Raw genomic sequence first — 27,998 nt, 5'->3', positions numbered from 1 at the left:
TATGTGCAGCGCGCCTGATGTAAAGACGTCCCTGGAACAGACCCTTTGTCATAAGGTGCGAATATCATGTGATAACCGTTGTTGGGAAAACAAAATCTGAAATACCTCCAGATTGCAAAATCCAGCGTCGCTTCGAATGAAAGATCATTTAACCAGTTTGAGCTTTTACATCGCACACTAACGAAGGTAAATAACACATGTAATTAATTTTGTCTGGCGTTACGCCTAACCCATTTTATTTTATGCTTATTAACTTGCTATGCTAGCTAGCTAAATTAGCTAGCGACAACTGTCAGCTCTGTCATTCATTGTTTTGATCAACTAATAACGATGGACTTGTTTTCTTGCCTCTATCTTTAGACTATATGAAGACTATGCATTGCAGTTCCCAACTTGAATAACACATCTGACGATATTCCCTCATCTACCCCTCTTGCTCTTCCCAGATTCTCTGAACACAATGGTACGAGATTCTTTGGATCAATAGATTTTAAAGTTTGGTTTAGACGAAATTAAAATAATTGTAACTAGCTTACTTGTTTACTAGTTAACTAAATTAGCTACATTACTTTGAAATGAGATGAATGTGCTGAAAATCCACTGATAATATTCAAGCTATATAATTTTTCTGGTATGTGATAGTAGGTCCCCACACCCCTTCAATGGTCCCCTATGGTCATTCCCCCCATCCCGTCAAGTCTTTACTCTGCCTCCACCCCAATAGCCATTTATTTATTCTCCATTGCCACAGTTATGTATATAGTGTTATTTATATAGTTTTATTGTCATTGTGTTTCCCTTAGTCCCTTAGTCATGTTGGAGCTCGAAGCCTAGTCATATTTCCAACAACTGTTTACAGACAGATTATTTCACTTATAAGTCACTGTATCACAATTCCAGTGGGACAGAAGTTTACATACACTAAGTTGACTGTGCCTTTAAACAGCTTGGAAAATTCCAGAAAATGATGTCATGGCTTTAGAAGCTTCTGATAGGCTAATTGACATCATTTGAATCAATTGGACGTGTACCTGTGGATATATTTCAAGGCCTACCTTCAAACTCAGTGCCTCTTTGCTTGACATCATGGGAAAATCAAAAGAAATCAGCCAAGACCCCAGAAAAAAAATTGGAGACCTCAACAAGTCTGGTTCATCCTTGGGAGCAATTTCCAAACGCCTGAAGGTACCACATTCATCTGTACAAACAATAGTACGCAAGTATAAACACCATGAGACCACGCAGCTGTCATACTGCTCAGGAAGGAGATGGGTTCTGTCTCCTAGAGATAAATGTACTGTGGTGCGAAAAGTGCAAATCAATCCCAGAACAACAACAAAGGACCTTGTGAAGATGCTGGAGGAAACAGGTACAAAAGTATCTATATCCACAGTAAAACGAGTCCTATATCGACATAACCTGAAAGGCCGCTCAGCAAGGAAGAAGCCACTGCTCCAAAATCGCCATTAAAAATGCCCGTCTACCGTTTGCAACTGCACATGGGGACAAAGATCGTCATTTTGGAGAAATGTCCTCTGGTCTGATGAATCAAAAATAGAACTGTTTGGCCATAATGATCATCGTTATGTTTGGAGGAAAAAGTGGGATGCTTGCAAGCTGAAGAACACCATCCCAACCGTGAAGCACAGGGGTGGCAGCATCATGTTGTTGGGGTGGTTTGCTGCAGGAGGGACTGGTGCACTTCACAAAATAGATGGCTTTATGAGGAAGGAAAATGATGTGGATATATTGAAGCAACATCTCAAGACATCAGTCAGGAAGATTAAAACTTGATCACAAATGGGTCTTCCAAATGGACAATGACCCCAAGCATACTTCCAAAGTTGTGGCAAAATGGCTTAAGGACAACAAAGTGAAGGTATTGGAGTGGCCATCACAAAGCCCTGACCTCAATCCCATAGAACATTTGTGGGCAGAACTGAAAAAGTGTGTGCGAGCAAGGAGGCCTACAAACCTGAGTCAGGTACACCAGCTCTGTCAGGAGGAATGGGCCAAATTCACCCAACTTATTGTGGGAAGCATGTGGAAGGCTACCCAAAACGTTTGACCCAAGTTAAACAATTTAAAGGCAATGCTCCCAAATACTAATTGAGTGTATGTAAACTTCTGACCCACTGTTAATGTGATGAAAGAAATAAAAGCTGAAATAAATCATTCTCTCCACTATTATTCTGACATTTCACATTCTTAAAATAAAGTGGTGATCCTAACTGACGTAAGACATGGAATTTTTACATGGATTAAATGTCAGGAATTGTGAAACTGAGTTTAAACGTATTTGGCTAAGGTGTATGTAAACTTCCGACTTCAACTGTACATGTGACTATTAAACACTCTGAATCAGAGTGAAGTAGGCCATTTCAGGTTAATACATCCACAGATAACAAACTAGATATGAATGTTTTGTGCCATGTAGATTTAAAGACCTAGATTGGAGAGTACATTTTCAGTGCGATGCAGTATGTATAAATATTTGCTTTGAAAGTACGTGAACCACAGAGCAAATGTATGGAGTTATGAACAGATTTCTGCATTCCTAGACTGGGCAAACTCATCTACTGTATCTAGGCCTACTGCTGAAACAATAGTTCACCATGTGCACAGCGTTATTCATCACCAACACCTATTGACGTAGCAGAATAAGTAAAATATACACCCGTGTGAGGATGATGGCACATCCTCACCTAAAGACTCATACATTCCTCATTGTGTTTGTTTATTTGTTATACGGCCAGCAATGATGGAGAGCATTTGTTTGCTACATTTTATGCTCTTAACTTTTTGAACTTATCCCTGTTTTAGCCTTTTAGGTCAAAGCCTGATTTTTAACCTGTCATTTGTATTTTTCTATTTATTCAAATAAATTCAAAATTTTTGGAGTTAAACTGTACCTGGCTCTACCTGTGCAGATAGGGGTGGTGTGTCTGGCCCTCCTAGGCCTAACCTCAGCCCTGATTTGTCCCGATGGTGGGATGTGTGACGACGGCAACACCTGCTGCAAGACCCCCAGCGGTGGATATGGCTGCTGTCCATTACCAAATGTAAGTGATTAGTCCCCGGTCGTCTAAATTTGTATCTGAGTGATTGCTTGGTTAAATGAGGTATGCAGGACAGAGTGTCGGTCCAGCTGACCCTGCTTTGAACTGGTAGTGTGAAAATGCTTATTCAGCACCATAGTGTGAAAGAACAAAGCAAATTTTATGGCCATAGCCCAGCAACACCATCATCAGCAACACAGTGTTTTGATGGTATTGCTAATTCTGTGGGGGTTCTGTTCACTCGAACGTTGTAACATAGTTATAAAATGGACTGTTTTACTGCCAACTCATGACTTTTTCAAAGATCATACTGTCTTAAAACCCGTCTCCAGGCTGAGTGCTGTTCCGACCACCTGCATTGCTGCTATGAGGGGACAGTGTGTGACTTAGTCCACTCCAAGTGCCTCAATAAAACAGTCTCTCTGCCGTGGGTCAGAAGAGTCCCCGCACAACACATCATCAGCCCTCTGGTAAAGAGAATGCAACATTATTCTCCGTATCTCTGTGTATTATAAACTATAGTGTCTGTTTTGTTTAATATAGATTATATGTCTTAATGATTCTTTTAAGCCTTTTCAACAATGTTATTTAACTCTAGTTGCGTGAATGGGATGTATGTGTCAACCCAACCCTCGTTGGTACGCATTTGCCTGTCACTCCATTTAGATGGTGGAGGGAGTGAGGGCAGTCATTTGTCCCGACGGTGAGTCGGAGTGTCCAGACGACACCACCTGCTGTCAACTCCCAGAAGGCTCCTGGGGCTGCTGTCCGCTGGCCAAGGTACGTTACACACTTGTCCATTATTCCTTATCTGGAAGTCCTCTTGAGTGCAATTTTGACAGTCTTAAATTGCAGAGATGTTTTATAGGTGATGTGAATTGTATTATTCACATCACCTACAGACATCTCTGCAATTTAAGACCGTCAAAGGTTTGCATATTTCAGCGTTGTCAAAATGAGGATCTTTGCGTTTAACTGTTGCCTCGGGTCCATTGCCTATGGTTGTACAACGTTCACCCGGAACCACCACTGTAATGGGCTGCAAAGATCTTTCAGATGATTCTGCAACTGTCGACAATGCACACTGAAATACCCCAGCGACCCTTTTGAGAGGATTGATTCATCCTCTCAAGTCCCTCTAAGTCTTCTTGAGCGTCATAAATAACATGTTAAGTTTCAATGCCCCCTTATGCTTGGCTTCACCTATTAACAGAGCATACATTTGCGTAGAAAGTGACCTGACCTGACTACTAGGCAACAGATGAAACATAGTTAATGGCGTGAGTCACCGTGACCGCCGGAGGTGTTTTTCACTAAAGTGGAATCAAGGGGTTAATGAGTTAGCTACATTCAGTTAATATAGAACACGTTTGACTTTTTCTACAGTACTTGCAAAAGTGGGCTCGCTCTGTGAAATTCTCGCTCTCTCAGAATTGTTATTGTAAATATGTGATTGTAATGCTTAACACTTCAAGGGGGCAAAATGCTACTTACTGTATTATTACGGTATTAATCATTTGAAACTGCTTACCCTGTCCCAGGTGGCAAATGTAGTTGGTTTGGGTATGCATATGCAGTGTTGTGGCAAATATCAGAAAGAACTGTTCATTTACTTTTATTACAAGCTTCAGCAAGGGAGACTCACTCCAGACACATCTAAAGTAGGACTGCATAAACCTTTGTTCATACACTACAGTTATAGGGAGTGTCTGTCTCTTGCAGAAACTGTTTSTGTTCCCACAGCACCTGCTCTCAGTCAAACACACAATATTCTGGGCCTTCTGCCAATTACCCTCCCTACATCATGTTATCGCTTGGTTCCTCTGATAGTTCTGCAAAGCTGGTTACCCTCAAGTTACCGATCATAGGCATTTTACTATTCAGCAAAAGTTAATTTATGGTTCAGATTGAGAATTAGCATAAATATCTGATTTACCATAAGCATAGAGTAAATATTCCTCAACAACAGATGGGCAGTAGGCCTATTTCTGTCATGTATTTCAATTACTTTTTGAGTATATATATTTTTTGGACATTTGTATTTGAAGGTGTTGGAATAAGTCACCATGTAATTTGTAACACGATACTTCAGAGAATGGTACTTTGTATTTTTTAAGTACTCTACGTTTTATAGCAATTCACAATTTTGTGGTCYCATATCACCCACATTTTCTGCATTGGAATCAGAAAGAGGGGTGAAAGTAAGCCGGTACTGTCCGGTACGTAATAGTGGGGGTACGCCGTACCGGTTTATTTTATTTATTTGACTAGGCAAGCCCATTAAGAACAAATTCTTATTTATAATGACTGCCTACCAAAATACCTCCTATGGGGGCTGGGATTAAAACATTTAATATAGGACAAAACACGCATCACGACAAGAGACACCACACACTACATAAAGCGAGACCTAAGACGACAACACAGCATGGTAGCAACACCACATGACAACGACGTGGTAGCAACACAACATGGCAGCAGCACAAAACATGGAACAAACATTATGGGGCACAGACAAGCGCACAAAGGGCAAGAAAGTAGAGCCAACAATACTTCACGCGAGCAGCAACAACTGAGTAAGTGTCCATGATTGAGTCTTTGWATGAAGAGATTGAGAAAAAACTGTCCAGTTTGAGGTTTTTTTGCAGCTCGTTCCAGTCGCTAGCTGCAGCGAACTCAAAAGAGGAGACACAGGGACGTGTGTGCTTTGGGGACCTTTAACAGAATGTGACTGGTAGAATGGGTGTTGTATGCGGAGGATGAGGGCTGCCATAGATATCTCAGATAGAGGGGAGTGAGGCCTAAGAGGGTTTTATAAATAAGCATCAACCAGTGGGTCTTGCTACAGGTATACAGAGATGACCAGTTTACAGAGGAGTATAAAGTGCAGTGATGTGTCCTATAAGGAGCATTGGTGGCAAATCTGATGGCCGAATGGTAAAGAACATCTAGCCGCTCGAAAACACCTGCCGATCTATAAATTACATTTCCGTAATCTAGCATGGGTAGGATGGTCATCTGAATCAGGGTTAGTTTGGCAGCTGAGGTGAAAGAGGAACGATTACTATAGAGGAAACCAAGTCTAGATTTAACCTTGATATGTGCTGAGAGAAGGACAGTACCGTCTAGTACCGTCTAGCCTTACTCCCAAGTAGAATACTATAGACATCAAGAAAGCCAGTCAGTTGATTACTGACAAGTTTTTCCAACACTTTTAATAAGCAGGGCAAAATAGAAATTGGCCTATAACAGTTAGGATCAGCTTGATCTCCCCCTTTAAATAAAGGACACACCGTGGCTGCCTTCCAAGCAATGGGAACCTCCCCAGAGAGGAGAGACAGGTTAAAAAGGTCAGAGATAGGCTTGGCGAGGATAGGGTCAGCAACCTTAAAGAAGAAAGGATCTAAACCATCTGACCCAGATTTTTTGGRGGGTCAAGTGTAAGGAGCTCCTTTAGCACCTCGGTGACTACCTGCAGGGAGGAACTTTGTAGCAGGGCAGGGGAAAAAGAGGGAGGAGCATTGGGGCTAGTCGCATTAGAAAGTGTGGGAGATTAGGAAATGTTGGGCGGGCAATGAGGCATGGCTGAGTCGAATAGGAATCCTGACTGGTGATTTTAAAGAGCTCATTCATGTGCTCCTTGTAACAACCACATCATCAACGTTATGTTGAGCCTATGACGACAATTAAACAAAGATGCCAAGAACTGTAATCTATTTATCATTACCGCATGTCACCCGCAAGAAACGTTTCCAAATGGACTTGAAAACGTGTGAAATACGATCCATAATGCGGTGTGTTTCGACGATAACAAGGCAGAGATGAGTGACGGAGGCCTGCGCGGACTAGGGACGCATCAATCCAGGTTTCGAATGTAGGCCAAATAAATGGCGATCACCAAAGGCCATTCCATTAGACTTCTTGGTGTCTTGTTACAGACGTCTCTTTTCATTCGTCAAATGGCGGGTGCACTGTATGGATTCAATAATTATTTTAGAGTGTGCGAACGTGCGCAGGTAGCCAGGCTTACAGGAGGAGCCTGCTGAAGTGATTGTTTGACAATCAGATGACAACATTATAACTGGTTAAAAGGTAATAAACAACACATTTTTACTGTTATGCCCACAGAGATCCTATTAAATGAAGAGGGATTCAATATSTAAATCTATGTTTAGTGTTGCACACGAGGGTGCACACACAGGGGGTACCGTACTGGGAATAAATGAATACTTCCACCCCTGATCAGAAGTCCTATGGCACTATTGTGTGAAGACATGAGAGGTGTTGGGCGGAAGACCTTGAAAAGAAAGTTGAATGAAGCACAAGGATGCGCTTYCAGAGCGAGGATATATCAGTGAATTTGTTCCAAAAGGGGGAAGTGAACTCGGGAAGTGAGTCCTGTGCCTCAACTTTCTTTCACACACACTTTTGCGTCTCCATCGCACCTCTGATTACGTCATGGTAATGCACACAGGATCTAATTTCTAACCAATTCTGCCCCCCCCCAAATAAAAATAAATTGAGGGGGGGGGGGGGGGGTAATCGGTGGCCACAAAGCTCTGAAGACTTTATTTTGTAATGAGATGCATTCAAATGTATCTTTGCCATCTCTGCATAATACACAACATAAACTAATGGCAGAGTTGGAGTTGCTATTTAATAACCCTATTCTGAAGCATTCTAAACGTTTGTTTTCTGTTCTCTCTCAAGGCGGTGTGCTGTGAGGACAAGATRCACTGCTGTCCAGAGGGCACCACGTGTGACCTAGCCCACAACAAATGTGTGTCTCCCACCCTGGAGACTTTTGCCATGAGGGAAAAGGGGCCTGCAATGAAGAAGCAGACGGGTACTGGAACAGACAGAAATAAACAACAAGATCATTGTGAAGTTGTTGTTGAATTATGTTCCAGGCTTGTCTCCATTAGGGGAAAAAAAAAAAAAAAAAGTTTTTTTTTTTTTTTTATGCTACAAATGGAGAAAAAAAATTATATTGGAAAAATCCACAGTTTATTCCTTTTCAGTCTGTTGCCTTCGGTTTGGTGCCTCTTATTAAYGTTTATTTTCCCCATGTATCTGTTTGTTCCTGGTGGTTGGATAAGCAGTGACCTGCCCAGGTGGTACGAGCAGATGCCCAGACGGAACCACCTGTTGCCTGCTGACCATTGGCGACTATGGCTGCTGCCCCTACCTGGAGGTGAGTGGAACYGGGGCAGTACAGAGGACCCTGGGTCACATAATCTCAAGCATTTTATTCAGCTGTGTATTGCACGATCTGTGTTGCACACAGTCTGTGTAAGATACATGTGACGGACAGTTCTTAGTCTTAAGAGTGTTTCAACGTGAGGTAAGGGTAGCTAATGGGGACATGCAGAGGTTGAGCATTTCAAAACTGATGAACTACGTGTTTAATCAACGTGTGTTCTGTACAGGCTGTGTGCTGTACGGACAAACTCCACTGTTGCCCCGGCAATACAACCTGTGACCTGGAGCATGAGATGTGCACTTCCCCCAACACACAGACCCCACTGGCTAAGAAGACTCCTGCCATCCCCAACGATGGTGAGGCACCAACTGTTAAGGCAAAATGACGCGACTAGGTTCCAGTTGAACAATGTTTACGCCACTATTTCCACAGTAGATAGTTGCCATTGCACTGAGGGCAGGTTCATCTACAGTGAGACTACTGCGCATGTGTACTAATAAGAGTGATGGCACCGTAATAACAGAAATATAGGGATACTTAAAACATGAACATAACAATCTCCAACTTTTCTACGGGAAAGTTTTTGGGATGCTAGTGGTTGTATTAATTTGGGAACTATYGCACAACTTTCCCAGACTGTTTGGAATATTTATTTCTTGCACAGAATAGGTGAACTTGAATACTATGGGGGATAGTAGATTGATCAAGGTTAGTGCTTTTGTTGTTCGTTAGGCCTACTCATTTTCTTGGCTGACGACATGTAAATGTGGCCAGTTCTTCCAATATCTTCAGTATGCACCTCAGAGTTGGATAAAGACGCACACACAGTTGTGTCCCCGACGTGCCTCTTGATTTGTAGCCCGCGAGAAAGACCCGATCACGTGATGGAGAGCCATGTGATTCGGAGCGCTCAGCACAATGGSCACTGGCGGCATGGCTTCTTTTCGGGTGCATTACAGCCACACAAAAGGGATGCCGCTGTGAATTGTGACTGATGTAGTGTGTACAGCCTGCGCAAAAAAAAACTAAGCAGAGCCCATGCCTTTTTAAAGCTACTTTTTTCAAATCATCGTTAGTTGCGTCATGCAGCCTTACAATGTATGTATTAAAAATCTAAACACATAGCCCAACATTTGTAGAACAACTAAAGTTACATGAATAACTCTAAATTAAACGCTCAACACAGAATAGCTGTATGTGCGCACTCCTTCAAATCGTTTGGCGAAAATATCCTTTCTATTTTATTCAATTGCATTCTTCATACTATAAAATAATGCCACGGAATTCTAAGCATATCTTGTCTGCTAAATGAACCAGTGTAGCTCACAGCGATTTGGCATAGCCAGATCAGGACCTAACATAAGGACAACTCCGAGTATGCTATTCTGTTCTTCTGAAATAGACTACATTTTCTTCATAGCATGCTTCTTTAGACCTGTCTAAAATAAATAATGGATTTATTGTGAAGGTGTAGGCTATATTACATGGATTTATTGTACTTTTTAATATGTAGATGTTCCAAAGGTCTGCATCAGTGGCTTGTAGGCTGTGTGTGGAAGCCAGGAGATGCTAAATGTGTTGATGTTAATTAACGGTCAATTACCGTGAGACACAGTTATTGGCTTGACAGTCACCGGCTGACAATTGTGACCAAAATTTGTGTGAGAAGGTTAACCATTTTGTATTACTCAAGCTGCAGCGTTCCATTACGGAGTGCCTTTAGGAGCACAATGCCGGATGCTCCCTTTTTAGTCAGACAGTCAGCAAGCTGTTCCTTTTGTGGCCGACCACAGAATCCGCTGGATTCTCTGCTTCAATACGTTTGTGAATGCTACTAATCTCGAGACGAAGTCTTTTCTCTGTGACAGACTTGGTTGGCTTCACAGCATCAACTAAGGAGTAGTTGTCAGCGACACAAACTACAGGTAGAATGTGCTGTTTTGTGTCACCCGTGGTAAAGCTCTGAGAACAGAGGTGCCAGAAAGATGGCATTGTCAATTACATCYGCAAGACCAAGGGTTTCTCCGGCAAGTTTGCTTCGGACAACCCTTCTGATCCTTTTTGACTGCCAACAGAAAGGTGAGAATCTTCCTCCTTCACCCATTAACACGATTAGATGTCCACCTTGTGTGCCTCCATCTGTAAGGTTCCCAAGGGAAGCATCACTGAAGACGACTCATTTCAGAGTCATCTTTTGGAACATGCTGAAACTTTAGTCACTTGTTGTGATTTCAGTTTACAAACTGCTTTGTTTGCCTCATGAATGATTTGTACAGTGGCGTGTTTTGTGTTGGATGCCAAGTTGAAGCCATCAAACATTTAAAATCAGGTATACTTTGTTGCATCAGTATTTTCCCATCAACTATAATAAACTCTATGCCAACATAACAAAAACTATCATGCTCCTCACGGCCGACCTGAAAAACAACTTTGAGGTGTGGAATCACAGTTGTAGCAAAGGTCTGTGAGCCACCCCAGATGAAGTCATCAACATGACATGCAAGGTACTCCAGTCATATTGAAGTCTTGATCAAGCCAATAGAAGACTGCAGGATCCACTTGTGACATTTTTCCACCTGTATTCAGCATTGTTGCCTTGACTTTGTTGTACCAGAAGAGTGATGCACCTGCCGGGTCATACACACACACTTTTTAAAAAAGTTTTCACTGTTCCTTCGCTCTTAGCTTCAGGCGGAGGTCGGATCTGAATATCCCTTGACAGCTTTGTTCCCTGCAAAAACTCAATTTTCCATTTTCTTCTGGCAGATCGGTGTCAGCAGCAATCTGAGTGACTCTGAGGCACATGTCGGTGAGTCTTTTGGGAGTTGTTTAGCAGCCAGCTCCTCAACCTCTAGCCACTAGATGTGCTTTTGGCACTATTCCAGTTAAGGATTCTTTAAGAGTACACACCCGCTTTGTTGAGACACCAAACTATTTGTCACATGCGCCGAATACAACAAGTGTAGATCTTACCGTGAAATGCTTACTTACAAGCCCTTAACCAACAGTGCAGTTCAAGAAAGAGTTTAAAATATTTACCAAATAAACTCAAGTAAAAAGTAACACAATAACGAGGTTCTATACAGGGGGTACCGGTACCGAGTCCGTGTGAGGGGGTACAGGTTAGGGGTAATTTGTACATGTAGGTAGGGGTGAAGTGACTATGCATAGATGATAAACAGCGAGTAGCATTAGTGTACAAAACAAATGGAGGGGGGTCAATGTAATAGTCCAGTGGCCATGTKATTTAGTTGTTCAGCAGTCTTATGGCTTAGGGGTAGAAGCTGTTAAGGAGCCTTTTGGTCCTAGACTTGGCGCTCCGGTACCGCTTGCCGTGCGGTAGCAGAGAAAACAGTCTGACTTGGGAGACTGGAGTCTGACAATTTTATGGGCTTTCCTCTGACACCTCCTATTATATAGGTCCTGGATGGCAGGAAGCTTGGCCTTAGTGATGTACTGGGCCGTACGCACTACCCTCTGTAGCGTGTTACGGTCAGATGCCGAGCAGTTGCCATACCAGGCGGTGATGCAACAGGTCAGGATGCTCTCGATGGTGCAGCTGTAGAACTTTTTGAGGATATTGTAGTGGCTTCCTTTCCTCTTTACCATAGCCACTGCCCAAGCCTGAAGCGGGTTTGTTTCGTACGCATACAGTCCACACTCAAGGTTTCCAAACGGCCAAACATTCAATGACATCCAGGGATATGGTGCAACAAAAATGTTTATTCTTCTTATATCTAACAAAAAATGATTCTCCAATCAACTTAAAGCATAGATTACTTGATATGGAAAATACATAATATGACCTGTCTGTCTGTATGGTCAAAAAACTATACCGCTCCCACGTCTAGCAAGGACTCCTTCCCCCGAAGGCCCAACTTCCTGCCTTTATCCTAACACACTTACCACAGTACAATGAATGGGCAAGAGGGGGGGGGGGCAAAAACGGAGTTACACTAACAACAAATGAATATATCTCAATCAGGTAAATATAAATCATAAAGGTACGTACCTAATATTTCATCATATACATTCATATTTAATATATTTACACAAATGTACATGGAGCTCAGTATGTTCAGTCTTTTATACAAATATGTCCAAATCGGCTCTAACAGATATGTTGACCCATGCCACATCTTTTAAGTCTCCTGAGGGGGAAAAGGTTTTGTAGTGCCCTCTTCACGACTGTCTTGGTGTGTTTGGACCATGATAGAATGTTGGTGATGTGGACACCAAGGAACTTGAAACTCTCGACCCGCTCCACTACAGCCCCGTTGATGTTAATGGGGGCCTGTTCGGCCCACCTTTCCTGTAGTCTACGATCAGCTCCTTTGCCTTGCTCACATTGAGGGAGAGGTTGTTGTCCTGGCACCACACTGCCAGTTCTCTGACCTCCTCCCTATAGGCTGTCTCATCGTTGTCAGTGATCAGGCCTAACACTGTTGTGTCATCAGCAAACTTAATGATGGTGTTGGAGTCGTGTTTGGCCACGCAGTCGTGGGTGAACAGGGAGTACAGGAGGGGACTAAGTACACACCCCTGGGGGGCCCCAGTGTTGAGGATCAGCGTGGCAGACGTGTTGTTGCCTACCCTTACCACCTGGGGGTGGCCCGTCAGGAAGTCCAGGATCCAGTTGCAGAGCGAGGTGTTTAGTCCCAGGGTCCTTAGCTTAGTGATGAGCTTTGTGGGCACTATGGTGTTGAACGCTGAGCTGTAGTCAATGAACAGCATTCTCACATAGGTGTTCCTTTTGTCCAGGTGGGAAAGGGCAGTGTGGAGTGCGATTGCGTTATCTGTGGATCTGTTGGGGCGGTATGTGAATTGGAGTGGGTCTAGGTAATCCGGGAGGATGCTGTTGATGTGAGCCATGACCAGCCTTTCTAAGCACTTCATGGCTACCGATGTGAGTGCTGCGGGGCGGTAATAATTTAGGCAGGTTCCCTTCGCTTCCTTGGGCACAAGGACTATGGTGGTCTGCTTGAAACATGTTGGTATTACAGACTCAGTCAGGTAGAGGTTGAAAATGTCAGTGAAGACACTTGCCAGTTGGTCCGTGCATGCTTTGAGTACACGTCCTGGTAATCCATCTGGCCCCGCGGCTTTGTGAATGTTGACCTGTTTTGCTCACATCTGCTACCGAGAGCATTATCACACAGTCATCCAGAACAGCTGGTGCTCTCATGCATGCTTCAGTTTTGTTTGCCTCGAAGAGAGCATAATAGGCATTTAGCTCGTCTGGTAGGCTTGCATCACTGGGCAGCTCACGTCTGGGTTTCCCTTTGTAGTCCRTAATAGTTTTCAATTCTTGCCACATCTGACGAGCATCAGAGCCGGTGTAGTAGTATTCAATCTTAATCCTGTATGGTTCGTCTGAGGGCATAGCAGGATTTTATTTTATAGGCGTCCTGATTAGTGTCCCGTTCTTTGAAAGTGGCAGCTCTAGCCTTTAGCTCGATGCGGATGTTGCCTGTAATCCATGGCTTCTGGTTGGGATATGTACGTACGCTCACTGTGGGGACGATGTCGTCGATGCACTTAGTCATCGGCTTCATCAATAAGGTGGTATACTCCAATGCCATTGGATGAATCCCGGGACATTTTCCAGTCTGTGCTAGCAAAACAGTACTGTAGTGTATCATCTGTGTCATCTGACCTCTTCCGTATTGAGCGAGTCACTGGTACTTCCTGCTTTAGTTTTTGCTTGTAAGCAGGAATCCGGAGGATAGAATTATGGTCAGTTTTGCCAAATGGAGGGATGAGGGATAGCTTTGAATGCATCTCTGTGGGTGGTGTAAAGGTGGTCTTGTCTATTTATTTATTGTCATTATTTTTTCCCCCTCTTGCTGGTAAAAATTTGGTAAACTGATTTAAGTTTTTCTGCATTAAAGTCCCCAGCCACTAGAAGCGCTGCTTCTGGGTGAGCATTTTCTTCTTTGCTTATGGCCTTATACAGCTCGTTGAGTGCGGTCTTAGTGCCAGCATCAGTCTGTGGTGGTAAATAGACGGCTATGAATAATACAGATGAGAACTCTCTTTGTAGATAGTGTGGTCTACAGCTTATCATAAGGTACTCTACCTCAGGCGAGCAATACCTCGAGACTTCTTTAATATTAGACATCGGGCACCATCTGTTATTGGCAAAAAGACACACATCCCCACCCCTCGTCTTAACAGACGTAGCTTCTCTGTTCTGCCGGTGCATGGAAAATCCCTCCAGCTCCATTATCTGTGTCGTCGTTCAGCCATGACTCGGTGAAACATAAGATATTACGGTTCTTAATGTCCCGTTGGTAGAATAATCGTAGGTCAAATTTTTTTTCTTCAATGATTGCATGTTAGCAAGTAGAATTGATGGCAGTGGGAGTTTACTCGCTCGCCTACGGATTCTCAAAAGGCAGCCCGATCTGCGTCCTCTTTTCCTCCGTCTTTTCTTCACCCAAATGACGTGGATCTGGGCCTGTTCCCGGGATAGCAGTATATCTTTCTCGTCGGACTCGTTAAAGGAAAAAGCTTATTCTAGTTCGTGGTGAGTAATCCCAGTTCTGATGTCCAGAAGTGACGGTAGCAGCAACATTATGTACAAAATAAGTTACAAACAATGCAAAAAATAAATAAAAAAATAGCACAATTGGTTACGGGCATGTAAAACATCCGCCATCCTCTTCGGCGCCATCTTTCCGCCATCTTTGACTTCCTCAAACACTAACATTTCCCTCCAATTACTGAGTTTATGTAGTTTAACTGAGTCAAATGACAAGTCCTTTGTTTTAAGTACATCATCATTGTAAATCTCATTCTGTTTTTCTCGATTTTCCATTGGTTCAATGAGATTACAAGTGATAGGTCAGCTGACCCTGTTGACCCAGAAAGTGTAGCTGGAAAGGTTGCTGGATTGAATCCCCGAGCTGACAAGGTAACAATCTGTCGTTCTGCTCCTGAGAAAGGCAGTTAACTCACTGTACCCCGGGCACCGACGATGTCGACGTTATGGCAGCCCCCCACACCGCTCTGATTCAGAAGGGTTGTTTTAAATGCGGAAGACTAATTTCAGTTGAATGCATCGTTGTACAACTGACTAGGTATCCCCTTTTATTAAGGGGGGGGGGGGGGGTTCAGAGTACTGCAAGTTGTACCAGTTCTGGTATTTTTTTTGGCTTTCCCTGCTTGTCCAATGACGGTTGCTGTGTGTGGAATACCACTTTTTCTGTCCCTGTATTTAAGTTTGTTGAGTTTTCAGATTGGAACAACCATGTTGTCTTAACACATGTGGCTGTTGAACATTTTCCTAAGTTGAACCCTCAACAGTATTACCTTTGTCATGGTTGAAGGTCTCTGCTCCATTTCCTGTGTCAGTTTGTGTCCATGTCATTTGGATGCAACATCAGGTAGATTCGTGTCTTTTTAATGTGTCCTTTTTGTCATTTTCAGTAGGAGGCTGATTCTCAGCAACAGCCCCTCCATCTTGTTGATCATTTACTTTCCGCAATCTTGAGTGATGCACTCTGACATTGGTGCCTCCGTGACTCACAAATATCACCACACCATCTTGGCCAATGACTACTCCTGGTCATTTCCACTCATGACAGTCAACTTGTTTGTAGTACACTTTGTTTCCAGTGTCGTACTTCTCATCGGTTGGTCGAAGCTGTTTACACAGAGCCCTGCGAATTCTCTCTGAACACTCTGCTTCAGTGAACGCTTTTCTCGCTGCATGTAGTGCTGAAAGGTGCTGTCCCACCCATGCACTTTCAACATGATATCTGGGAGAGTTTTGATTATGTCTCTCCAGAAGTCCATTGCTCCATGGACTGTATGCAGCAGTTGTCTTTACTTCCATGTTGAATTTCTCTTAGTTCCTTATTATTGAATTCTCCTCCATTGTCACTTTACAATTTATGGGAAGGGCCATGCACACTTATCCAAGAATGAATGAAGTGCTTGACGATTTCACTGGGTTTCTTTGTATTCACAATGCTTCCAACGCTGAAGCGTGTGAAGTGGTCGACCTATGTGAAGGTGCCACACACTTGGTCCGAGCTCATGTAGATCTACAGCCACTGTTTCATTGTACTTGGAAGCCAGTGGCAAACCAACAGCTTAAGTTTGCTGTATATTTATGGCATGTCTCACAACTTAACTATCTGTTGTAAATGTAAATACACTCTTCATTATTCCCAGAACTGCTGAGTAATTTCATGGAGTCTCAACTGTAGCATGTCAAAACTCTTTGAAGTTTTAATACTTTGTTTTTCCTCTGTGTTCATGTTCTCTGGGACTGTCAATCTCCATGTGCTCTGTGTCTGTCATAATCTCATTTTTACATGGACTCTGTGTGATGTCTTTGTCTAAAATGTTTACACAATAGTAGCCTGAGGTAGTAAGTTCGAGGGTCACTGGTTGTTTAAACATCACTTCCTTGTCATTTTTTATGTCTAGTACAGCCCCTGCCTTCTTGAGGGAAGCTTTGCTTAATAAATCAAATCAATTCAAAGTTTGTCACGTGCGCCGAATACAACCGGTGTAGACCTTACAGTGAAATGCTTACTTACAGGCTCTAACCAACAGTGCAAAAAAAGGGTATATGTGAACAATAGGTAAGTAAAGAAATAAAAACAAGGGTAAAAAAGACAGTGAAAAATAACAGTAACAAGGCTATATACAGTAGCGAGGCTATAACAGTAGCGAGGATATATACAGGCACCGGTTAGTCGGGCTGATTTGACGTAGTATGTACATGTAGATATGGTTAAAGTGACTATGCATATATGATAAACAGAGAGTAGCATTTTTGTACCGCTTGCCATGCGGTACCGCTTGCCATGTGGTAGTAGAGAGAACAGTCTATGACTGGGGTGGCTGGGGTCTTTGACAATTTTTAGGGCCTTCCTCTGACACCGTCTGGTGTAGAGGTCCTGGATGGCAGGCAGCTTAGCCCCAGTGATGTACTGGGGCGTACGCACTACCCTCTGTAGTGCCTTGCGGTCAGAGGCCGAGCAATKGCCGTACCGGGCAGTGATGCAACCAGTCAGGATAGTAAGGGGATATCTGCAGGGACCACCTATGTTTCAATGTGACTCTTAGTCTGACCCATTTTTGCTGGTATCTTGACTCTGTTGGTAGAATGGACGATTCTCCCATATTGACATTTGAACGCTTTGTTGCTTGGTGTGTCAATCATATTTTGTACTCCTTTCGTATTTAGTTCACTGACATAGCTAGCAATGCATTTTGCACCACACACTGTGCTTGTACATGCWGTATCAATCATAGCAGATCCTAAGGATTCAACTATAAAGAGCTCTGTATTAGAAGCAGATTTGTTTGAAAACAGTGTAATGTTACACTGCTCTATCTGTTTACATTTTCCTCTGTTAGTTTAACTGTTAGTTTAAATTTTTATGAGGACAGTCTTTAACCCAATGGTAAGTGCTTTGACAAATAGAAAATGTTGAGCTCCTTCCATGCCTGTCCATTGGATTTGTGCCGGGCAATGGCGCCCTCGACTGGTTGTCTTGAACGTGACTTTGGCACCTTTTTTTCCCCTCTGCTGCTCAGTGTAATATGCTGCGTCACTCACTTGCATTCCATCTGTTATTTGCGCGGCAGACGTCTTTTCACCCAAAAGTATCTTTAGTGCCGACTTCATTGACGCAAATGTCAGCACAGTACAAGCAGTCAAAGCCAACTCTTTCTCCCTACCATCCAGGTAGTATCTAGCAACTTGAAAACTAACACCGCATCCGGGAGAATCATGTCTTACTTGCGCATCCTATTGTACCTCTGTTCGAAAGCAATTATGTAGTCCGTCATTGCAACTGAAATGTCTCTAGTAACACTGCCAGTTTTGAATATTCTATGTAGGCACGGTCTTTCTCTTTAAGAAACACAGACCCAGTGCTCGGATCAAAGTTCACACACCGTCATCCTTGTTCAAATCCTCCAGGGATATTTCCAGTGCTGTATCTCTCACTCTTCCCTCGAGCGATAATACCACCGCAAGTGCTTGCTTTTTGTTGTCCAGGTTAGTAACCCGTGTCCAGATTCAAATGACATTTTTTSTAACTTTCATACGACCTCTTCTTGTCGAAGCGAGGTGTCAGATTGTAGTTATTAACCATCCTCTGCTACCAATGTTAACTCGAAATGACACAACGACAAGGTTCCAGTTTAACGAGGGTTACTTCACCGTATTTCCACCGTACATAGTTGCCATTGCACTCCGGCCAGGTCCATCTACAGTGAGACTACTGCGCAGGCGTACTATTAAGAGTGATAGCACCGTGATAACATAAATATATGGATGATTTTTTATTTCACCTTTATTTAACCAGGTAGGCCAGTTGAGAACAGGTTCTCATTTACAACTGTGACTTGGCCAAGATAGAGCAAAGCAGTGGGACAACAACACAGAGTTACACATAAACAAACGTACAGTCAATAACACAATATAAAAATCGATGTACAGTGTGTGCAAATGTAGGGAGGTAAAGGCAATAAATAGGCCACGGAGGTGAAATAATTACAATTTAGCATTAAAACATGAACTTAACAGCAACCGCTTCTCCCCCTAATCCCTGGCTACTGAATGTTACTACTTGATTTTGTAGTGTAAACCTGTAATTTTCCAGCTGAATCGGTGGTTATGCAGTCTTGTAGTCCTCTAAGAAAAGAATAAGAATTCTGTTGATATTTTTCTTTAATGTGCATCTCTTTTTAGTGGATTGCCCAGACAAGGTGTCATCGTGTCCTGATGAGACCACTTGCTGCCTGCTGGGGGATAAGAGCTATGGCTGCTGCCCTATGCCAAGTGTGAGGCATCTGCTCCCAACCCAATAACTCACCACACATCCATATTCAGATGCCAGGAAATATCAGCTCCTGTAGGATTCAGCTGTATCAAGTCCCCTCTTGCTCTCCTCAGGCTGTGTGTTGTCCGGACCACCTTCACTGCTGTCCTGAGGGAACCACCTGTGACCTGGAACAGAGCACCTGTGTGTCTGAACACGGCCAAACTCCCATGGCTGTCAAATTCCCCGCCACATTGACCACGACATYCCTACAGAGCACAGGTCAGAGACAAAGTTACACATCAAACATTGGCGCGTGATGTGAACATCGATTTGCAACAGACTCGGTGGGAATATTCAAGATGAAAAGTTGCATAGCGACAGAAGTGTAATGTCCATACATTAACATGTGAATGTGTGCGTGCTCTGTGCCCTTCAGTCAATGCTGTGCCCTGCAACGACTCTGTGGCCTGCGCTGATGGAACCACGTGCTGTAAATTACTAAATGGAGAATGGGCCTGCTGCCCCCTACCCAAGGTACGGTAAACAACTTGTGTATGTGTGTGTCGGCCATAATTCCTGTCACACTTGACAGTAGTGCTCAGCCCTTGAGACTCTGACCTGATTTATTAAGTCTTCCGAAAATCCATTTATTAATGTTGAAAGTGAGTGCGGCTCTTTTTTTTTACGGTCAGTGGTGTTAAATTTGTCTTGTAGCATTACAGATGTGAGAACAGAAACTCTGTATGCACCGTCGACTCCACCTGAGCCAATGAGCCCCCCGCACTAATTCCCTTTGACTTCCCCCTAGGCTGTGTGTTGTGATGACCACCTYCACTGCTGCCCCCACGGGACCATCTGTAACCTGGCCGAGAGTACGTGTGATGACCCGTCTTCGGGCTCTGCCCTGGTACCCATGCTGGACAAGGTGCCCGCCTTTAGCTATGTGTCGCAGGAGGAGCCGCTGCCCAACAGCATATGTGACAAATCCACGTCGTGCCCGGGCAAATCCACGTGCTGCAAGACCTCCACAGGAAACTGGGCATGCTGCCCCCTGCCCAATGTATGAACATTTCCACATTTACCCCCCCCCCCCACTGACTTATTTGCCAAGTCCAGTCCTTGTTAAGGGTCTAACCTTTTAGTTCACTTTAGGTAATTTTACCTCCGATTGTATTTGATTAAATGATGTCCATGTTAAATTCTATTCCTAAAGTAACTGGATTTGAATTGACTAATTGGGAAAACACTACTGTCCCTGTACAGTCACTCCAAGTGGTGCTAATTTTATACACTTATGAATAGTCCTTGTTTCCAATCATCTCGGTAAGTCATTTTAATTAAATCCGAGGCAAATAAGCATCACGTTTATAGCCAAAGGTAGCCTAGCTGTTGTATCAGTAATAACAACTCYATGCGTTCTCTGTGGCCCTCAGGCTGTGTGTTGCGATGACCACCTCCACTGCTGCCCCCACGGCACTGTGTGTAACCTGGAGGCCAGTAGCTGCGATGACCCCTCAGGCTTCAACATGCCGTGGGTCACCAAGGTGCCWGCACTCACCACCCAGGCACAACTGGCCACTGAGAAGTGTGACGAACAGACCATGTGCCCCGGGGGCACCACCTGCTGCAGACAGAACTCAGGACAGTGGGCATGCTGTCCTCTACCTCATGTGAGTTAACTTTTTTCCCCCCATCTGGTGGTTTCAATAACGATCTTACCATTCAATTGGCGACAGATTTTCATGCGGATATTCTCAAATCCGCATTAAAAACAATGAGTATTTTCCCACCAGAGATGTTTCCATCAAATTGACTTGTTGCAGATAAAAAAGGCTGTGTGTGGTGACGTTGTACGCATAAATACATTTTTGGGGTTAAATTCCCATTTACCCCCCCCAAAAAAATATATATGTATGTATATGTTAAATGGGTTTCCATTGCATTTAACTATTTTGTTTTTCTCACAAAAAAAGTGTTTTTTATATAGCGAGTGTGCCCACTCTGGTAATGGCACGTCTGTTACAGTCAACAGCGCGCAGATACACGTATAGCCCACATGAGATTTATTATGGACAAAAGAGCGCAATCATTTTTGTTTGTCAAACGGCAGCCAAGCATCGATGATCATGTCACCAGAATAAGACCCTCAATATGTATTGGAAAGGAGCGTCAAGCTCATCACCGTGCACTTTCACCACCCTGTGAAGTTCATCCTAACTTCATCTGTAGCCTAAAAAAACTGCATGCTTTCCCGACGAGTCGTAGCGAGAGGAGCACACACGTCATCGCCTGACTCCAAGTTTACTCCGATATGATGGTTATTATATCAATATTTGCACATACAAGCGTTTCCACAGATTTTTTATTTCTCGTATAATTCATTTTACCGACACAAAGATCCCACCTTGTCTAGCGTATTTTGTTACGTCGACATTTGGAAAGTTTATTGAACATTTCATTATCCACCAGGCCTGTCATGACATTTATGTGCTTTACTCTCATAAAAAGGGTTGGATGGAAACCTGGTTAATGAATCCATTCGTAGACTGAGATGAATTGAAGTGTTGTGTATAATTCTGAAGGAACGTTTGTTTTACGGCTTGTGATTGGCTCTTGGTGTGTGTTACAGAAAGCATATCTTATGTTTTTGCAATTTAGGACACCATATACTGTAGATCAGGGCCCATATTCATACATTTTCTCAGCCACAGGAGGCTGCTGAGGGGAGGACGGCTCCTAATAATGGCCGGAGTGAATGGAATGCCATCAAACGCATGGTTTCCACGTGTTAGATGTATTTGATACCATTCTATTCCGCTCCAGCCATTACCACAAGCCCGTCCTCCCCAATTAAGGTGCCACAAACCTCCTGTGGGCTCAGCACGCCTCTTTGTGAATACCAGCCTCGATTTTTGGTGATTGCAAAACAAGGGCTCTTAACTCTTAAATTAGGATTTGAAATAATGTTATTGTTGCCCCTTAGGCGGTGTGCTGCGACGACCATGAGCACTGCTGCCCTAAAGGCTACACGTGTAACGTGGCCGAGCAGACCTGTGACAAAGCTGGGACCCTCAGCTTGCCCTGGATCCCCAAGGTGCCAGCCCTGCTCCTGCGCAGAGTGCTTCCTCAGGCCAGTGCCCCTTCCTTCCCCCTAGCCAAGAACATGTGTGACCCCCACACCAGCTGTCCCAAATATACCACCTGCTGCTTCATGGACAAGGCTGGCAAGTGGGGATGCTGCCCCCTGCCAAAGGTAAGGAGGCTATTCTGGGGACTTTGGCCGTGGCAACTTTTCAAGATATTATTATTATTATTATGATGATGAACAAAGCAATGGCAATGTAACCGAAGATTTGCAGCTGAAATTATAAAAATGGTTAATTGTTACTTACTCCTCTTTGCTCTTTGTGGAGCATAAGGCTGGCTGAAATGACATGGTGAAGTAGTGATTATACACTAGTCATCTCTGTATGACCTCTCTGTAAATGGTCTGCTCCACCCCAGGCGGTGTGCTGTGACAACGGAGACCACTGCTGCCCCAGCGGCTACAGCTGTGATGTCCACAAKACCTCCTGCACTAAGGGCCCCCTGACCATTCCCTGGTACCGCAAAGAGAAGGCCCTGACCGAGGGAGCCATGTTGAAAGACGTAAAGTGTGACGACAAGAGCAGCTGTGCCTCGGGGGCCACCTGCTGCAAGCTGCCCACCGGCGAATGGGGCTGCTGTCCCCTGGTCAAGGTGCGTCTCCATTAACTTTCTGTGATAATGGATTGGATTTATATATACAGTGCATTCGTACAGTATTCAGACCCGTTGAGTTTTTCCACATTGTTACGTTACAGCCTTATTCTAAAATGGATTCAATTGTTTCCCCCCCCCTCAATCTACAGACAATATTAATAACTTTTTATTGTATTTTTTACTTTTAGCAAATTTATAAAAAATTGTAATATCACATTTACATTAGTATTCAGACCCTTTACTCAGTACTTTGTTGAAGCARCAATTTAAATCCTTGAGTCTTTTTGGTTGTGACGCTACAAACTTGGGACACCTGTATTTGGGGAGTTTCTCCCATTCTTCCCTGCAGATCCTTTCAAGCTCTGTCAGGTTGGATGGAGAGCATCGCTGCACAGCTGTCTTCAGATCTCTCCAGAGATGTTAGATCGGGTTCAAGTCCAGGCTCTGGCTGGGCCACTCAAGGACATTCATAGACTTGTCCCGAAGCCACTCCTGCGTTGTCTTGGCTGTGTGCTTAGGGTCATTGTCCTGTTGGACGGTGAAACTTCGCCCCAGTCTGAGGTCCTGAGCGCTCTGAACCAGATTTTCATCAAGGATCTCTCTGTACTTTGCTCCCTGTTCATCTTTGCCTCGATCCTGACTAGTCTCGCAGTCCCTGCCGCTGAAAAACATCCCCAACAGCATGATGCTGCCACCACCACCATGCTACACCGTAGGGATGGTGCCAGGTTTTTTCCAGACGTGAAGCTTGGYATTCAGGCCAAAGAGTTGAATCTTAGTTTCATCAGACCAGAGAATCTTGTTTCTCATGGTCTGAGAATCCAAGCGGGCTATCATGTGCATTTTACTGAGGAGTGGCTTCCGTCTGGCCACTCTACCATAAAGGCCTGATTGGTGGAGTGCTGCAGAGATGGTTGTCCTTTTGGAAGGTTTTCCCATATCTACAGAGGAACTCTAGAGCTCTGTCAGTGACCATCGGGTTCTTGGTCACCTCCCTGACCAAGGCCTTCTCTCCCAATTGCTCAGTTGGGCCAGGTGGCCAGCTCTAAGAAGAGTCTTGGTGGTTCCAGACTTCTTCCATTTAAGAATGATGGAGGCCACTGTGTTCTTGGGGAACGTCAATGCTGCAGAAATGTTTTGGTACCCTTCCCCAGATCTGTGCCTCGACACAATCCTGTCTCGGAGCTCTACAGACAATTCCTTCGACCTCATGGCTTGGTTTTTGCTCAGACATGTACTGTCAACTGTGGACCTTATATAGACAGGTGTGTGCCTTTCCAAATCATGTCCAATCAATTGAATTTACCACATGTGGACTCCAATGAAGTTGTAGAAACATCTTAAGGATGTTCAATGGAAACCGGATGCACCTGAGATCAATTTCGAGTCTCATAGCAAAGGGAATACTTAACGTAAATAAGGTATTGTCTGTAGATTGATGAGGAAAAATTGAATCCATTTTGGAGTAAGGCTGTAATGTAACAAAATGTGGAAAAAGGGAAGGGGTCTGACTACTTCCCGAATTCCCCGTTTCGCCACAGACACATCTTGTTGACCCTCTCCTTCTCGCCCCCAATCCGCAGGCTGTTTGCTGTACAGACCATGAGCACTGCTGCCCCCAGGGCTACAGCTGCAACATGCAGACTGGGACCTGTGAGAAACTGGTAGAGGCTATACTCCTCCGCACGGTGCCCCTGACAAAGGTAGCAGAGTCCCAGCAGAGGGCAGCAGAGATGGGTATTGATGTGAAGTGTGACAGCACTGGCGAGTACAGCTGTCCCAAACTGGAAACCTGCTGCAAGACCTCACCCACGGAATGGTCCTGCTGCCCTGCACCAAAGGTAGTGAAACGGCTACTTCGAATGAAAATCCTAACTTGAAATATGGAACTTTGACTTTTGATGTAGATGGGAAATGTGTGTACATTTGACAAGTTGCGAGGTTCTTAAATCAACTCCATATTTGGTACATAAAGGAAGCGTAGCCTTTTCCAAAAAAAATTATGCTGAGGCTGCGCGTCCAGATCGAACTGCCCTGTCCCCCAGGACACCTCTTCCCCATATATCAACAACCTTAAAATGTTCTGTACATTTGTTACTTTACCCACTTTGTTTTAACATAGCAGCTGCTCCCCCTCCCTTCATAATGTAGAAGTACTATTTCGTGAGTGACTTTTAGAGCAGACGGTGTGAATAAGCTAGCCTACCTGTATTTTGTTTCAATCAAACCACAGTGGTGTGCACAGAGTTTTGGCTGCATGAGAGAGAAAATCAGCACATTCCTCCTAAAATCTCATAAGGAATTGCCTGATGTCTTTAGTCTAACATAAGCGTTATGCTATGCTGTTATATTGGTATTTTGTATGAATTAGTCATTAAGTGATCTTGTGAAACATTGATTCAACTTTGCTCCGACTTATTGAAACCAGTAACATTCGGAGAAGTGGCATGGCGCCGTTCCGTTCCGTACGCTCCGGCTGCACTACACTCCTGCCTATATGACAACGTACGTAGTCTAGATGTAACGTTTAGCCTACCCTGTCTACATGTTTTATTGAGGCAAAGCCATCTGCATTTCAACCATAACTAACATGCTAACTTGTCATGCTTTTCAATGATCACGCAACACTGCGATGGTCAGCACATTTGAAATTCACCAGATTAGCCTTTGGGCGAACTTTTCCGCGCAAGTAGGTAGAGTTTGACAACATGCCCCGTCAATTTAAGTGATCAGTCTGCCGCACAGAGTACAATGTGTGTGTGTGTGGGCAGTAAATTGGATGTGTGTGTGGTTATAGTTACTACACCAGATGCACRAACTGATTTTTTTWWAAATCTCACACAGAAAAAGGTTATACCGTTTGGTATTCACACTTTTTCAGCAGGGATACTTTCTTTCCCGTCAGAATTGCTCGGTACCCAATTTGTTTTTCATGACCCCACACCAAATATGACAATCTTAAAATAATTACATTTCTATTGTTACATCATCAAATACTTCAATTCATTACATTCATCTCTTATCAAAATGAAAATAAACTAATAAATACATTTACTCTAACTTATTTTTCAAACAAAATTTGTCCCATACAATCTGTACTCTATATGTTTTTGGGTTAAAAAAATAAAATTTGTTGTATTTTTTGGGTGATCCCACTGCAGTTCCCCCGACTTTGAATACAAGGGTGTTATACTGATAATTGAGTTGCTCATGGCATCCTGTAGTACCCTAGTCTGCCTTCAACTTGAGTTACTCAATGAGGGGGCAGGACTGAGCTAGCCTGCAACTTCTCTTCCTGGAGTAGCTCAAACTGCGCATGTTAGGTTTCCATGAGAAATCTTAACCAACTTCATTTGGCTTTAATGCGCTATTGAATCTTCACATAGGAATGGCTGATGTCACTTGATCGATGGCTTTGTCCACTCATGTATACAGTCGTTGCTTACACAAGACAAAGACGTCCAATCATCACGGCGGGGTGAGTGAGAACAGGAAGGGAGGGGGAAGCAGCAGCAGAGGGAGCAGCAGCTACGTAAAATAATTGTGCATAAAGTAGCAAATGCACGGAAGGTTGTTTAGCCATCAGGAAGAGGCGTCAGAGTCTGGTGATGCTGTAAAAAATATATATTTTAAAATATATATTCATTCAAATGCCACCATCACTTTCATTGATTGTTAGGTTGGGGTGGCTAAAGTTAGTTGAAGTTTGTGGTGGCTGTTTTAAAGAACATAACCATGGATTGTTTTCTACTGACCCATCAATTTGTAAAATCCTGAATTAATCCTTTAAACTCGCTTTCTCTTCACAGGCCACATGCTGCGCGGACACCAGGCACTGCTGCCCCATGGGATACACATGTGACCTGGAGCAGGGAGGCTGCTCCCAGCAGGCTGAGTTGACCTGGGACATGTTCTACAGCCACGACAAAAAGAGAGACTTTGTTCCGTTTTGACTTTGAGCTAAATCGGGAAGCACTGATTTGGACTCTGAGCCAATCAGGATGCAGCACTGATCTGATGTTCCTCACTCCAGCACACAACGTAACCTGCAGCACATTCCATAAGAGGAACAAACAACCTTATGGAAACTGGACAAGGGACAGGAGATTTTTTTTGAATGTTTTTTTTTGTAAGTGATTTAATTTGGTTCAATTGGGGTAGAACAGGAAATAGAAATGGTTGGAAGTAGAGAATTCAGCATCTCCACCCAATGGCCATCCCAAAGTTTTTTTAATTTTTTTAAGCAGCTAGCTTGTAGGTTTGTCTCAATGTCTTTACGCTTAATTACTACTGCCCCATATGCCATTTTCTCTATGCAAATGAGAAATATGAATGTATTATAGTCTCTTGGAACAAGAATGATCATTTTTCAGAATAAACCTGCTTTAAGATGTATCAAAAATGTATTTTATTCCAAACTCTTTCAAGAACACAGCTACATAGTATAAGAAAGCTGATTTTCATGTTTCGTTGCTGCAGGCACAACCTAGCATTAGTAAGTGAGTTAGTATATYGTTCTTTCTGGAAGTACTACAGAGCCATTGATCAGCCGACTGAGTGTTACTTTGATTTAACTTTTTGCTCGATTTTTATGTATGTTTTGCCCTCTGGCCTGGGTTCATCACTTTCTGTGAACATCAAAATGGTCTAGCCTCTGACAGTTTTCTGTCATTAAAATAAAAATACTGTCACTCAAACCCCTTAAGTCATAGCCATTTTTTTTCTTGATGTCATAATACCCATTGTTGATAAACTTTGATTTTCAGTATAGGAATTATTGGTAAACCCCAGTTAAATGGTTTCTACATGCAATTTGTGGTGCTTGAACAGGTGATGGGGAAGTGAATCCAGTACATAGGAATCGTATGATTGGTTAGTACAATGTTAGTTGATATCAAAATTGATACTAAGCACTCTGTTCTACCAGCCGTAGTAATGCTAACCAGTAATAATACTTTGAAAGTCAATGCAAACAATACCAGTTAGCACAACTCTCATCCCATTCCTAACATCCCAAATTTGTATCTGTACTCTATAGCTTTGTTTTGGATTTGTTTTTTTACATGAATGTCATGTTAAATGAAGGACATTTTTCTTGGTTAATTAGTTTCCTTATCAAATATTTTATCTTATGAAAGTGAGTTGTGTCAGTATGCCACTGAGGTGAAATAAAATTGTTTCAAATATTTCAGTTTTCGTTCA

At 43.3% G+C, this 27,998-nt stretch overlaps 1 protein-coding gene across 1 annotated transcript; it reads left to right on the top strand.

Annotated features, from left to right (window-relative positions):
* The first annotated feature begins 6 nt into the window (after positions 1–6).
* Positions 7–27,982, top strand: grnb (granulin b). Its single transcript, XM_023992934.2, has 17 exons — positions 7–186; positions 361–463; positions 2,931–3,062; positions 3,392–3,529; positions 3,726–3,839; positions 7,770–7,905; positions 8,162–8,253; positions 8,489–8,618; positions 18,983–19,074; positions 19,187–19,334; positions 19,492–19,589; positions 19,864–20,115; positions 20,489–20,725; positions 22,039–22,308; positions 22,560–22,793; positions 24,380–24,637; positions 26,606–27,982. Exons 2-17 carry the CDS (start codon positions 461–463, stop codon positions 26,747–26,749), a joined length of 2,478 nt encoding a protein of 825 aa, XP_023848702.1. The 5' UTR covers positions 7–186; positions 361–460; the 3' UTR covers positions 26,750–27,982.
* Positions 27,983–27,998: the final 16 nt, after the last annotated feature.

The sequence above is a fragment of the Salvelinus sp. IW2-2015 genome, linkage group LG8, assembly GCF_002910315.2.
Source record: "Salvelinus sp. IW2-2015 linkage group LG8, ASM291031v2, whole genome shotgun sequence".
Lineage (NCBI taxonomy): Eukaryota > Metazoa > Chordata > Actinopteri > Salmoniformes > Salmonidae > Salvelinus > Salvelinus sp. IW2-2015.
This window is presented reverse-complemented; position numbering and strand designations above follow the sequence as displayed.